Below are 13,821 nucleotides of genomic sequence, written 5' to 3'. Positions count from 1 at the left end.
TCCATTAAATAAATAAAAAAATAAGAAGCCTTTTATATCATGCAATTAAATCCTTAAATAAAGCAGAAGAAGCTTTGCATTTATAAGACATCTTGTAAATCCTTGATGATAGTTTTAAAATTATTTCAAACACTAGCAACTGTAAATTAATGCCTTGACCTTCTTTAATTATTTTAAGCAGTAGCAACGTTAGATCCTCTAAAAAACTTATGGCATGATATATAAGAACTTTTAATATATAACTATACAAGGAAAGTTGCATAATAAAAATTCTTTAAAAAAAAAATGTTGCATATGATTGTAGTGGCAGTCAAAGGGCAAAATTGGGATATGAATTATTGTGAGAATATTTTAGTCACTACTCAACCCTTTTACAGGAACCTTGACCTTCCTGCCTTTCCATTAGCATGCGAGAGGAAAGGGGCCTCCGGTTTATCTCAAGCATTTCACACCTCACCTTTACACCAAACCAAACTTAGTGTGTGTTTAGATTTAAAAAATTTATAATTAAAATTAAGAATCAATTAAAATTAAAAAATTGAGTTTAGGAAAAAAATTTATGATTATAATGTGATTTATATTTAAATTTTTTTAAAAATTAATTAGACAAATTAAAAGTTATTTAAATGATTTAATTCAAAAAATAAGTGAGATGTATAATAATAAAAACGAACATCAATTTTGTTGTATATATTTTTGACTAATTTAATGTTTTTAGGAAAAATATTGAACTTAAAATTATAATTAGAAAAGCAGATTACAAATATAAATACATTGATAAGTCAAAAATCTTAGATTTAAAAAGGTTGAATTAAATAATAAAATTCAAAATATTCATTTATGAGAAATCAAGAGAAGTTTATAGATTACAAAATATTGAATTAGTATGAACTACAATTTGATGTCTAATTATATCACAAACATAATAAATCTATCTTAACAATCTAAATAGATTTGACAAAAATGCCTCTCCAATATCTTATCCGTGGTCATCTACACTTTCATCTATAATTTTCCATTTCTCACATTGTTGAAGCACGTAAACAGCAACGCTATCACCAACGTCGCTCCATTCGTCAAATGATTTGGTCTGCAATGCGTCCGATGCCTGCATTGTGTAGATTGTGGACATCGATCTCTTCGGATTCCATCAACGCAAGGGCACGAGATGGGGATCTTCATAGCAGATTTGGATCTGATTATCTGATCGGCAAGTTTCAGTGATACTAGGAAGACGAAGTTGGCGGTGAGAATGTCGAAGATTTGGACCTGAGAGCAGGAGTCCATTTTGGGACAGCTTGTAGTTTCAGGTAATTCAAGGGAGATAAGGAGGAGAGAGAATCTGAGATCAAAGTCATTTTGCAACGCGCGTCAATAAGCTCCTTTTCCTAGCTTCATTATTAACGCTTGTTTTGTCATACCGCTCGTTCGACTTATTTTTTTCCCCTCCCAAACAAGATTTTAGATGGGACACTGGGCTCAACCGAGGCTGGGGCTGCCCTCAACATTAGTTGAAAGGTAAACCAAACATACCAGTAGCCTTGAAAGATATACGTGTAAGCCTTCATTCGTCTATTTAAACCAATTAAACGCCAAATTCAAGAATCACATGTATAGATAAAGGCATAAGGATCCATTCACATCACATTAACAACAATTTATTAAGAAATTACAAACTGCAAGTATTTGATATACATACATGTTGGTCACACTTAAAAAATCAATTAAAAATTCATGGTTGTTCTTTATCGATGCAGAAAAAATGCAGTGTCGTTGCTTCCTTTTATAATCGGAAAAGATGTAAACCATCCATAAATTAATTTAGCTAGGAAGCCTTCACATGACAGCGGATGAAATAAGCAAAAGGAGGAAAAACATGTTGAAACCCTGTAGTAGTTTCAAAAGAGAAGGCCAACAAAGAAATCACCAGCAGAAAATATAAATGAAGAGGACGAAGATGCAGTGGAAGAAAAAAAGAACTTACAAATTAGAGGGAAGATCCGAGAAGGAAAGGAGTGGGCAGACCCGATCCAGGTGAGAGCGACCCGTATCGTGGTGGTGTGGAACGATCCGCAAATCACAGGCTGAACCCGGTACGCGTTTCTCTCACCCGGATCGGAGATGACCAGAGGCAGACGGGCGGCACATTCAAACTCCTCGTCTTTGCCATCTCACAAGCCACAGCCTTGTGCCTATCTCTTTCGGACCATTCAATTTATAATGACAGACAAGTCCCACACTATCGCCGACATACTTGAACGAATAGCGCTCCTTGTCAGTAGAACCACAATTTGATTTTTAATTTTTTATAATTGCTGCGATGGCCTTGAAAGTTGAAGGATATAATCATAGAACCCACACACCACTTGTTTTGATTGGCGTAGTGTGACGTGTTTTGTTCGCCTGCTTGTTTACTCGATGTTTTATCACCATGTGACTTCATCACTTCTAGAACTTCATTATTTTTATTTCTCAGTTCCAATCACTTTTCTCCCACGTGCCTCTCTCCTCTCATCTTAAACTTTGACTCTTTCAAGCTTTACAAGATGACTTGATTGATTTGCATATGTTGTATTCATATAAACGTTTAATTTGTTTTCTATATCTTTATTTTATTATTGTTGTAGGTTTTATGCCTTTATAAAATTCACTTTCTTATCAATGATTTATTGGGATTGAAATCGACTCGATACTTTTAAGTTGATTTTATTTTATTTTATTTTATTTTATTCTTTTAATCTCCTGTTGAATTCGTGAATATTCATGTATCTGGGTGGAGATACGACAAGATTTTGTCACTTGGACGAAATATATAAGCCTCATTGCCCTAGGGATACAATGTATAGGGACTAGAGTTCAAATCGAAAATAAACAAATACAGTTGTAAGGAATAAGAATAAGATCTAGAATGTAAAGAAAATTCAAAATTGGAAAGCAGTTTTCATTTTCTTTGACGAAACGGAGATCCTCATGCATATGGGTAAAAATAAATTAAGTCAAGTTAAATTTTGACTAAATAGATATGAGTTTATATGGTAGGTTAGAGGCTTGAGTTTGACTTAAAATTTATATAATACCTTTCTTATTACTCAAGTATGAGCCTATTTAAAACCTAACCTGACCTGAAAATTTATTTAAAATCCTATTTAAAAATAAACATTTTAAATAGACTCACATTTTAATTTTAAATATCTTAAATATATTTTAAGATTAAATATATAACATAATTTATCAATTATAATATATAATAATTAAAAGGATTTACCATTACAATATAATATAATAATAAAGTTAAAATCAATATATAAGTTTAATCTGATTGAAAATATAATTAAAAAAATAAAAAAAATTAATTAAAAATTAAATTATAAAACTGATGTGTATGTAGTTGTGTATATGGGCTGGTCTGTTGAGTTTATAAGTTAGGCTTTAAAAAATTTAAATTTTTTAAATAAACTTAAACCTCATTTTAATTTATTTAGGTTAGATTTAAAATTAGTCAGTGAATCAAGAGCCTGATCTATTCCCAGTTTCCCACCCTTTCCCGAGCCCATCCATGTCTTGCTTGATTGCTTTCTTTCCATTAATATTCCGCTGAAACTAGAAAAGGGCTCTCCACTGTCACGGGAGCTTTAATTTTTAAATTATTATACACGCAACCCAAAAACATAACAAAGCCAACAAAAATCAAGGTAAATAATTGTGAACGAGCCAATGATCTCCTAATCTTTTGATTATATTTTACAGGGGTATTGAAATTTCTAATCCCTAAATTTGTTTCAATTATTTATTTAATTTCTTAATTTAATTTTAATTAATTTGGTTTGTCAAATTGGCCTCAATTACCAATTTAATTGTTATTATTTAAAATGAAAATAATACTATTAAAATTTGTTAATAAGAATAACAAAAGAGTCATGGTGGACATGTAAATTAATAAAAATTTAATTATTTGTAAAGGAAAAAAAGAGTTGGGAATTTTTAAAAACAAATAACAAATATATAATGTAAGAGACTACATTGATAAAATTAAATTAAGGGATAGTGTAATTTTTAATTACATATACATATTAAGTTATTAACCTACTTTATAAATTATTATTTTTTTTGCCAAAGGACCAATATACACATTACATTAATTTTAAAATCAATTTATAGCTTCAAATTTAAAAGATTAACATAATGATTTTTTTATAAAAAAAGTTTAAGAAACTAAATCGATGAAAACTAAACTCAAGAAGAAACCAATCAACGGTTAAAATAAACTTAAATGATTAAAATTTTCATTATTAATTTTTTATAAAACACAAATACTCGTTTAATTTCAGTGCATGGCTACCTGCTCCTAGGAAGTTACTGACGAATCATCCCCCGTCACCGGTTTCATTCCAGCTGATGGGAAGTTGAAGTGGGGAAAACGGGCCTATTCATGTTAGGTAAACAATATATTTTCCCACCTTCTTTTCCAAAAGAAGCTCTGAGTCTCATCCAGACTGCAACTGGAATCTGGAATCATCTTCTTTCTAATAATATAAATAGGATCAAAGGCTTAATCATAAAAGATTGGATTGTTATATTCAAATATATTTTTAAAGAAATAAATAAATGTGCAAATTCTTGTCATGCGGATATTATAATTTTTTGTTGAACCATCTTTAGTGCAAAAACATCATTTACTCTTGTATGAAGTTATCATTTATTTCTTGCACGGTTTTCATGGCCTTTTATTAAGAAAAACATATTTTCTGGAGTCATCTATTTTCGGCTTCAATTAAAAAAAAAATCAATAACCCTGTTATTTGTTTGATTTTTTTTTTTTAGGAAGTGATGGGATAGAGCTATGCAACTTTGAAGACCCAGTCGAACAATGAATGGACCGCATCCTGATTCAAGGGAAAAAAGCACACAATGTTAACTTCCCTGGTAACCATGCATGTATATCCAGATTTTCGGATCATAATTTTGCTGACACGCCTCCTGGTTCCTGAATCTCATCACCTCCCTCCCTCGCAATCATCATTCATTGTATGAACAACATTATTAAAATAGGTTATTACCATAAAATGAATCATAAGGAATTTTTTTTTTTTGGTTAGAATGAGTTTAATTTTAAAGACGATAATGAGATTTATACCATCGGCCAGTGAAACATTATTTATGCAGATATTCTAGATTTATTGCCGTTCTATCTATTGCAGAAGCGACTTTCTAATCGATAAAAAATCTAGATTGTTTGCCCTGTGACATATTTACTCGTGAAAAGACCATACAAGGGATCATGCCCCCTCCCACTCAACAAGTGGAATTGCAACAGCTTTAATATCAATTACTGTTCCTTCCTCCCGATGAAAGTAGAAGGGACAGAAAAAAACCATCGGACAATATAATTACAACGTGTAAAACAGATAACCAAGCTAAAACTCCCATAATTATTGGATACGATAATCATGTATGCAATCTGATGAATCGGGCTTGATCTTTATCTTGCCTGCGCCCCTGCATAAGTAATTTTTCCTCTGGCATAAGCAGCATATATATCGATGCCAACTTTTCCTCCAGTTGCATTTATTTCCCGGCTATACATACCCGTAACTTCAAAGCGAAAACCTCGAAAAAAGTGGTTCTCGATCTCAACCACCAATTGCTGCAGCAGAAGAGGAAAAAGAAGCAATGAACTGGCTCTCGAAAGATGGACTTTTCATGTTGCAAGAAAATCGCTCTCCTTTTTGTTTTTTGGGGTGCTTGTCGGTCGAGATTCAAAGCTGAGGTGTGAGGTGTATATCGCTTGGAATTAAAAACCATCCGAGTTCGGTGACCCTACCATACTTGCTCTGATCATGGAAAGCCAGAAATAATGAATTGTTCAAAAAAAAAAAAAAAAGCGATGGCCAAAGAGAGTGAGAATGAAACACGACAATATTAGCCAACTCCATCACGTTAACAAGATACAAACAAATCTGCTACATGGCAGTGGCAACCAGCTCGAGCATGTGCTTGTGCTTGTTGGCGCTTCCATTGTCCACTACCTAGCTTGAAGGGATTTCATTCTACGCATGAAATCTATAAGTACATTACAGCCCACTATTCACTAGAACTGAAAATGTAGGTTACTTTCATTTGATTGCTTATAACTTCAAATGTGCTGCCTTGATGGATATATATTGCGAAGCGGCCGGCCTTCAGGACTGGAGTTTCAAATGAAAGAGAGAAATTCAAATGAATCATTCTGATAACCAGCGCTGCAAGATTTCAAGAAATGCCATACTTCGAAATTTAAATGAATCAAACAGTTTAACTCTTGTTTAGATGAATGTGATGGCAAGCGATGATGGCTGCACTGCTTAGCCCAGCTTAAGAGCATGATTAAGGAATCTGCGAACTCAGTTGCAACTGGCTTCGGCAATTTCATGGAGCCCAAACCTTAACGAGTTAATACGTAGCAGCAGTGCACGGTCTTAAAGTCTTGTACTTTACAAGTTGATGTGCTCTTCACGAGAAACGGCAAAGGTTTGTAATCATAACGTACTTTCTGCGGACTCAGCTATTCTGAGATCATCATCACCATAATGTTGTCATTATTGCAGAATCAACAGACGCAAAGCAAAGCCACGACAGACCTATTAGCCAGACTAGCTAGGAGGGGATCGAATCCAGCCATTCCTAAAAATCCCATTCCCCTAATCGAAGCACCAGTTGTTTTACAACCACTATGTCACTGTTTAAATAAATCTGGCAACCACTTAAAGGAATCCATCAGTTTATTAATTCTGCGTGTTGTACCGGGAGCCTAATCCTGAGCCGGCGGGTCCACTCCCTGCTCAAAGTAACCAATTATCAATAATGAAGCGCAGCTACAAAACACAAATGCAATTCAAATACCTGCTCTAAATGCTGGCGCCTTTGCGCCAGACGCACAACAGGCTGGCCTTTGTGGGTAATATATATATATATATATATATATATATTTATATCTATGTTCACCTGTCTCTCTCCCCCTTATTGTTTTTGGGGTATTTCTGAATAAACATGGGGCAGGACGGTGGCTTTTACCGTGAATGGAAGAACAGGATATTGAAAAGCTTAAAGAAAGGGAGGCACAAATGAGGAGATTGAGAGTAAAAGAAATGGCAGGGAGGGGTGTGAAGGAACAAGAGTGTTTGTTTGTATTGGAAGGCCACTGGTGGGGGCGCCCGCCCACATGCCATTCAACAATACTGAGATCTCGAAGTGAAAACCATAGCATTTAGCATCGCACGCCAACTCTCGCTTTGCTGTCTGGGCCCCTCTCCCTTTAGGTAACTTTGCCCTTCCCCTGCTTCCCACTCGCCCTTCCACCAATTAACTAACCCCTTTCAACATCAACCAAACAAAACTCCACAGATAATACCCCTCTCTCTCATGGCCCGTCACTTCGGTTTAAATTTAAATTTCAGCAACCAAAACAGTACTCAAAAGTTCCCTCTTCGGCGTATACAGGACGAGGGCTGGAGACTGAGGATTCGACCTAGATGTGTTTGTGAGGAAAACAGAGATTTTATCATGGAGCAAGCAAAGGATAGACGTAGTGTTAAAGAGATATGAATTAGAGGAGAAAAGAAAAGCGAAGAGATAAGTGATGAAAAGCACGGGAGTGGCTGAGAGAGGGGGGAGTCAATTTAGTGGGTAGCGTTGTATTCATCACACGTTTGCCTTTCTTTCGTTCTTACTAAAAAGCCCCCAGCTCAAACACAGTGATAACAACGCTTCAACTACGACCCCTGACTTTTCACATATTTAGCGTTCCGTGATTATGATACTACCAATTTCCCCCACTCGCCCAGCTACGTCCGACATGCCTTGTCTTCCACTCTTATAATATAGCCCCTCACCAACACACAAAGGCCATTCCATATATTCATCACGTTGGCCTCCAACCCCGCTCATCTCAAATCTTATTCCTCTTACACATTCCGGGGTCGAGCCTAAACTCAAGACTCTCTCTCTCTCTCTCTCTCTCTCACCCACCCCCGCAACACCCCGCGGAATGTACTACATTGGTATGCGTCTTAATTAACTACAAGAAACAAGATAAGTAAAAGGTTGGGGAGGCCAAACCCCATGCTATATGTGTATGTCTCCAGTTGAGTTCGAAAACTATTTTCTTGGGAAGGTGAAGAAATTTAAAGAAGACAAGTGTAGAGAGGAGCTCGAAAACTATACACAAGTGTCACGGATACTATCATCATCACATCATACATACATACATACATACATACTGGATTCTGACATCCAAAAGCCTTTTGACCGGATACGGGTTTAAATGATTTGGTCTTGCCGAAAATTCTGCACCGAGTGCTATCATAAATAAAAGCAATTGGTACTAGGCGCACAAGCGATCGTGCTTTGTAGATTTCTTCTGCCTTAAATAATTATATGCATGGATTGGCCCATAATATATGTCACTTTTTCATAGAAATTATTACGGCGAAACCACGGTGTTCTAAGCGATCGAACTATGTAAAAAGTGGGTAGATTTTAGTCCCGAGATGTACGCGTGGCGGATAGCATGGGATGGGATATTGACTAGCGCTTGTGCGCGCGATTAATTCCAGTAATAAAGTAAGGGTCTCGCATGTGCATTTAATTAACTTTACAGCCGTTTGTACATTAACGAACAAGAACTTCACCTTGTTCTTTTTTGGGGCTGAAAATTATCTTGCTGACTGCCCTCTGTTAATGTCTACGTATTGTGTATGCAGTGTATCCCTTGCTCTTGACAACTACTCCTCACACCTCGTATGCATTCAACTAAAGCAGACTCGCTCAAGAAAGTAACATAAACAATGGCCCCCCAACTTGTACGGCGTTTGGTCCATTGAGAATAATACCAATTGATTTAGCTGTCTAGTCCGTCATTCCCAGCTAGCGACAGTCTTCGTTTTACCTTATCTGTCTGAAATGCTTGGTTATCTTTTCTTCAGAGCTTTTAACACACACAATTTATTAATTAACTTAATTCGGAGACATTCCATTGATGCTTCTGGACAGGGATTAATTATGGTATTCGCAGAGATAATGAAATTGGGAGTACTTGATATAAGTGGCAACAACCGGACGAATTAAGGTCATATCACGCAGTGGAAAAAGAAAGCTGTTGGGGTCCATTATCTCCATCAAAAGCTGCTCTCCAACGCAGCTCCCCAAATCTTTTTCCATCATAACCTGCGAAATACACTACCGCGTCGCCTGAGCTCTAATCCAAACACTAATATTAAATAAATACATTCGCAACGCACCCACCCGGACAAGGTTTTTAATTCCAAATTTTGATATATATACATATGCCCTACATCTCCATAAATTTTTCCAACAATCCTGGCCCGTCAATCTATTCGTTGGCAATATAAATATTAAACAGTGCTGGAAACAACATATTTTGTTGCAATCGAATTAATTTTTTCAGGTTAAAAAAAGAACTAGCAATTTTTTTTAATGGTCACGTACTCCCGTGTCCGCAAAATCCCAGTTCAAAACTCAATTATATTTTAATATGATAAACAACGTTGCCAAATTAATAATAAAGCCGCTATTGTCTCTAATTCGTTTTTTCTGCCACATTTAGCGCCCTCGTATATATACATATATATAGCCTCTAAACCATATATACACCCAAATATACGATCCGTTTGGCAAGTACATATGCAAAGAACAAATGCCATCTAACTATCTTAGTGCATATTTCTGCGAAACAGCAATTTCAAATACAGGGTTCGGTGCGTGAACTTCCAACTATACAATGTAAATATCGGAAGGCTATTAATGATTCTCTTCCACATGCTTTTGGAAAATCAAGATCTAAACTTTCCTGCGAATCGAAGGGTGTAGTCTATTACGTTAAAACCGAAACCAGGTATATTTGAGTGATCAGTTGAGGATGAATTTAAAACCATATAATTATCCGAGCAAAATCCCAGATGGTTAGCGTTGACGAATTCTTAGCGTGATTTACTTAGCTAGTGGGAAAGAACATACAGTGATCGTGATCCAGTCCATCGGGAGACTACATACATGTACTATATATTACTGCAAGACAAAACAATGCGCTCATCAAGTAATATAAATATATAGTAATTCTATCACAAGAGAGGAATAAAATTTAACAGTCAAAGTACGAGGAGGACGAAGATATAGCACAATCACGGAAAGAAACAGAAGCTGCTGCGATGGTTGAATTGAAAGCAGTTGCACTGGAATGTCAGTTATAGTGATTATCAAGAACATCGAATAACAGTCGATGCTCATTGTGAGTGACCTTACTTGTTATCCTCAGGTAGAGCAACCTGGGTGTTGGTCTGTCCCAGCAAGCTGCTAATGGAACGTGCTTTCACCATGCCAAGCTTCATCCTCTTCTTCGTAATCACTGCTGGTTTCTTCTCGTCCTTGTGATCGTCAGTGTTAGGAAAGCTCGAAGAATCACATTTATTTTCTTTTCAGGAGAGGAAGATGAAGAAGCTCCGCACAGTGAGTCGTCGAGGGAGAGAGAATCGTTATTCTCTGTCGCTGTCGTTGCAGAAGGAACGGATCGGCTTCTAACACTGGTGATGCTCCTGAGCCTTCCCTTCCCCAAGTGATGCTCACACAGAGAGTAACCCACCAGTGTTTGCTGACAACACCTCCATCCCCTCCCGTTGACTCTACTGCACCTCGATCCCTCCATCGTCACACTTGCCCTTCCTCTCTTCTTACTCGTATTCGCGTTCACATTTACTTCCTCTTCTTTTCTCTCTTCCTCCTCCCCCCCGTGCCTTTCATCATCATTTTGTGTACATTTCTTGTTCATCTTGGTCTTCATTCTAGTTTTCATCTTCTTGTTGTTATTGTTGTTGCACTCCCTCGTGTTCATGCAGTCACCTGCTCTCCCTCTCCGTTTCTTGGGCGGAATCGCTTTCTCTCCGTCGCACCATTTCCCATCTGCATGCCGCACTCAAGGGACGTTTTTTCGTCAAGAATATCGTATATAAGCCGTAAAAAGCGGAGTACATCACCCACAAGAAATAACATTTACCTAGATTAGAGGGTGGGAGTGGGACGACCTCGAAGACAGCACCGGAACCAAAGAGGACTCCTTTCCTGCCAATTAACAAGCGACGCCCAGAATGCATACCAGCAACAAGCATATATAATTACATGAATGTTAAGGAAGGAAAGATAAAGTTGGGTGCAATGTAAATGTAGCATGGAAAGAGCGAGATGGAATGAAGATGGGGACGAGCATATCCGTGCGATTGGCGACCCCGGGACGCATGGTAGTTAGCCAATTTAGAGAAAAAACACGATCCCCTACTCGTAGTCGTAGGAGGGGTGTGGTGGCTACCCAGTGCTCTCGCTCACTCATGACGACTTCCACAGTATTTCCACTATCACTATTTTTTTCTTCCCGCGCCTCCTATTTTTATTATTATTTCCCTTTTCGATGCCGGGTAAAATCAAGTTATGGGTCTCCATGTTTTCTACCTTTTTTTTTTCCCTCATCAAAGAAGAGACGACGCATATAATCGTATTTAATTTATATTCACTCCTAACTTTTTTTTTATTGTCATCTTTCTTACCCGGTATCATCGCGCTTCTCTCCTCCGTCGTTCGGCCCTCCGCCGGCCTCGTCCTGCAAAATAACACGCCGACTATCAGATCCGGAGATATAGGAGAGGACCAAAACGCGCCCCCCGGCGAGTTTAAAATCTAATTCGGATGGCTCGCGTGGGAGACTGGACAAAAAGCAGTGCAGTCGTACGAAATTCAAAAGGCCAGCGGAAATAGAAAACTGAGAGAAAAAGAAATGGCTAACTTGACGATCCATCTCAGTGCGGTGATGGTTTGGCCCGGCTTCGGCGACGAAGCGGGAGGAATCCCTGGCGTCCTCCAGGTCGTGATCCAACAGGGAGGCGGAGAGAGCAGTAGCATGGGGTTGTTGGAGAAGGAGAGGAATAGAAGATGAGGGGGAGGAAGGGCGGGGGAGTTGAGGCACGGGAGAGGGGGGAATCGGGCGGGGATCTGAAAGAGGGAAAGGGACCTGCCTTTTGCGGATCCTCATGGGGGGGGTGCAGGATAGGATTTGAGGGAAACCCAACCAGATTGAGAGCGGAAAGATCAGGAGCGGCGGCGGGAAGGAGAGGAAGAAGGTACAGATTGGAGAGGCGAAGAGGGGGAAAAGGAGGGAGGGAAGGGGGAGGAAGACATAAGCTACGTGAGGGAGCAGGGAGCGACTAGGAAAAATCGGAGCTCGAAAGGGATTGGGAGCGGAGGAGGGGAGGAGGGGTGGGTGGCTCTGGGTGCCCCAGACCCCGTGAGGGAGTCCACATATATTGGCAAGAGGAGGAGGGTTTCTCTCTCTAACTTTTTAATCAGTTGCACCAAAGAAAGAGAAGATGGAGGAGGGAGGGAGGGAGAGAGCACGTGTGATGGGAGAGGGAGGAGGAAGGCAGGCAGTAGCCAGGGTGGGAGAGAATTGACGCGCAGGAGGAGGAGGGGAGCAGGTGGTTTTAACATTCACCCAAACCCTCTTCCTTTTATGACTGTGGGGACGCGTGGGCCCTTGCTCCTCTCCACTCCCTTGCCTGTTAACTCAGTCACACACCCCCCCCCTCTCTCTCTGTTCAAACCAAAGCAAAAAAAACTGGGCCTGTTATTCCCTCTCTCAAATGAAATGGTGCGTTTTCTTATTTTTTTATTTTAATCTCAGTTTCTCCATACAGGAGTACGTTATTGGTTGTTAATTAAATACGCCGTTTTGGTCCTACCCCTGTCGGCCCTCCCCAGCATCCAACACTCATCCATGACAGCCACGTGCCCACACCCAAAAAAAAAAAAAACACGGTTCGAGATGTATTCCTTTTTGAAAGGTCCCGGATGCATTCACTTCCTTTCACGTGAGGTTATAAGAAGTGTCTAAACAAAATTATTTATAAAGTCATGTTGGGTGTTAAAAATGTTCAAAATTTGATTGTTTTTAAAATATTACTGCTGTTATAAAATTCTCAATCATTTACCATTAAATTCTAATAGGTTATTGTTAAATTTCCAGAAAATAATTACTGTGATGTTTCACTACATTTTGGGTCCTCCGATGTGATTTTCTTAACATTTTAATAGTCGACCATAACGGATTTTAATGATAGAAAATTTATGAATTTAAATGAAAATTCCACGCTCTGTAGTCAACAGCGTGACTGCAGAGGATCTGGGGACCTCCTCACTTTTATTGAGTTTTTTTTTTCCATCTACATTGTATGGATCCCTTGACGTAACTTCACGTCAAATAACAGTAAGCACACGTTCTGGCCTCTTTTTTTATTTTTTTTATTTTTTTACTTTTTTGGGGGGTTTCAACATCCTCTTTTCGACCCTTCCATTTCGAAGAGAGAAAAAAGTTATACCAGAGCACATGGTTAGAAGGGGGTCCAGGGTTGTGTAGATGGAATTGATCTGAAATAATCCTTAAGAATAATCTAAAACTATGACATTCGCTCCCGGCGAGGTAAGCTCGAGCGTAGAGATGAGACGTTTTTTCGTGGGAAATGATCTCTGATGGAGCCGCAGTGCAGTGCTCTTTTCCCTATTAAACGAAACTGTGCTTGAGATCATTTCAGGTTGAGCACCTACAAATTGACAACACACGTGCCCTGCTTTTGAAAACATGCGATCTCAATTACGTGGTGACCTGGAAATGGTGGGGAGTAAAATTGAATGTTGACCGCCGGCTAGAATTGGGCACCACTGCCGGATTCAACTGCAACTGATTTCGTCGGGTTGGACAGACCCGGAGGAGACGATGACTACGGAACG

General features: G+C 38.5%; 1 protein-coding gene and 2 long non-coding RNA genes across 3 annotated transcripts; all 3 read right to left on the bottom strand.

Annotated features, from left to right (window-relative positions):
• Positions 1–811: 811 nt before the first annotated feature.
• LOC129307922 (uncharacterized) lies at positions 812–2,531 on the bottom strand. The gene is made up of 2 exons (XR_008592509.1): positions 1,985–2,531; positions 812–1,887 (listed from the first exon to the last, which is right to left on the bottom strand). It is a non-coding gene; the product is annotated as an uncharacterized LOC129307922 (long non-coding RNA).
• A 2,661-nt stretch (positions 2,532–5,192) lies between these two features.
• On the bottom strand, positions 5,193–7,659 carry LOC129287803 (uncharacterized). The gene is made up of 2 exons (XR_008587817.1): positions 6,880–7,659; positions 5,193–6,814 (listed from the first exon to the last, which is right to left on the bottom strand). It is a non-coding gene; the product is annotated as an uncharacterized LOC129287803 (long non-coding RNA).
• Positions 7,660–10,091: 2,432 nt separating this feature from the next.
• On the bottom strand, positions 10,092–12,600 carry LOC129306899 (uncharacterized). Its single transcript, XM_054947694.1, has 4 exons — positions 11,825–12,600; positions 11,589–11,641; positions 11,045–11,109; positions 10,092–10,950 (listed from the first exon to the last, which is right to left on the bottom strand). Exons 1-4 carry the CDS (start codon positions 12,068–12,070, stop codon positions 10,397–10,399), a joined length of 918 nt encoding a protein of 305 aa, XP_054803669.1. The 5' UTR covers positions 12,071–12,600; the 3' UTR covers positions 10,092–10,396.
• Between the last annotated feature and the right edge of the window lie 1,221 nt (positions 12,601–13,821).

Source organism: Prosopis cineraria, unplaced genomic scaffold (genome assembly GCF_029017545.1).
Source record: "Prosopis cineraria cultivar Desert tree isolate PC_DT_omini unplaced genomic scaffold, ASM2901754v1 PC1, whole genome shotgun sequence".
Taxonomy (NCBI): domain Eukaryota; kingdom Viridiplantae; phylum Streptophyta; class Magnoliopsida; order Fabales; family Fabaceae; genus Prosopis; species Prosopis cineraria.
The sequence above is the reverse complement of the archived record's forward strand: the minus strand, read 5'-3'. Positions and strand labels throughout refer to the sequence as shown.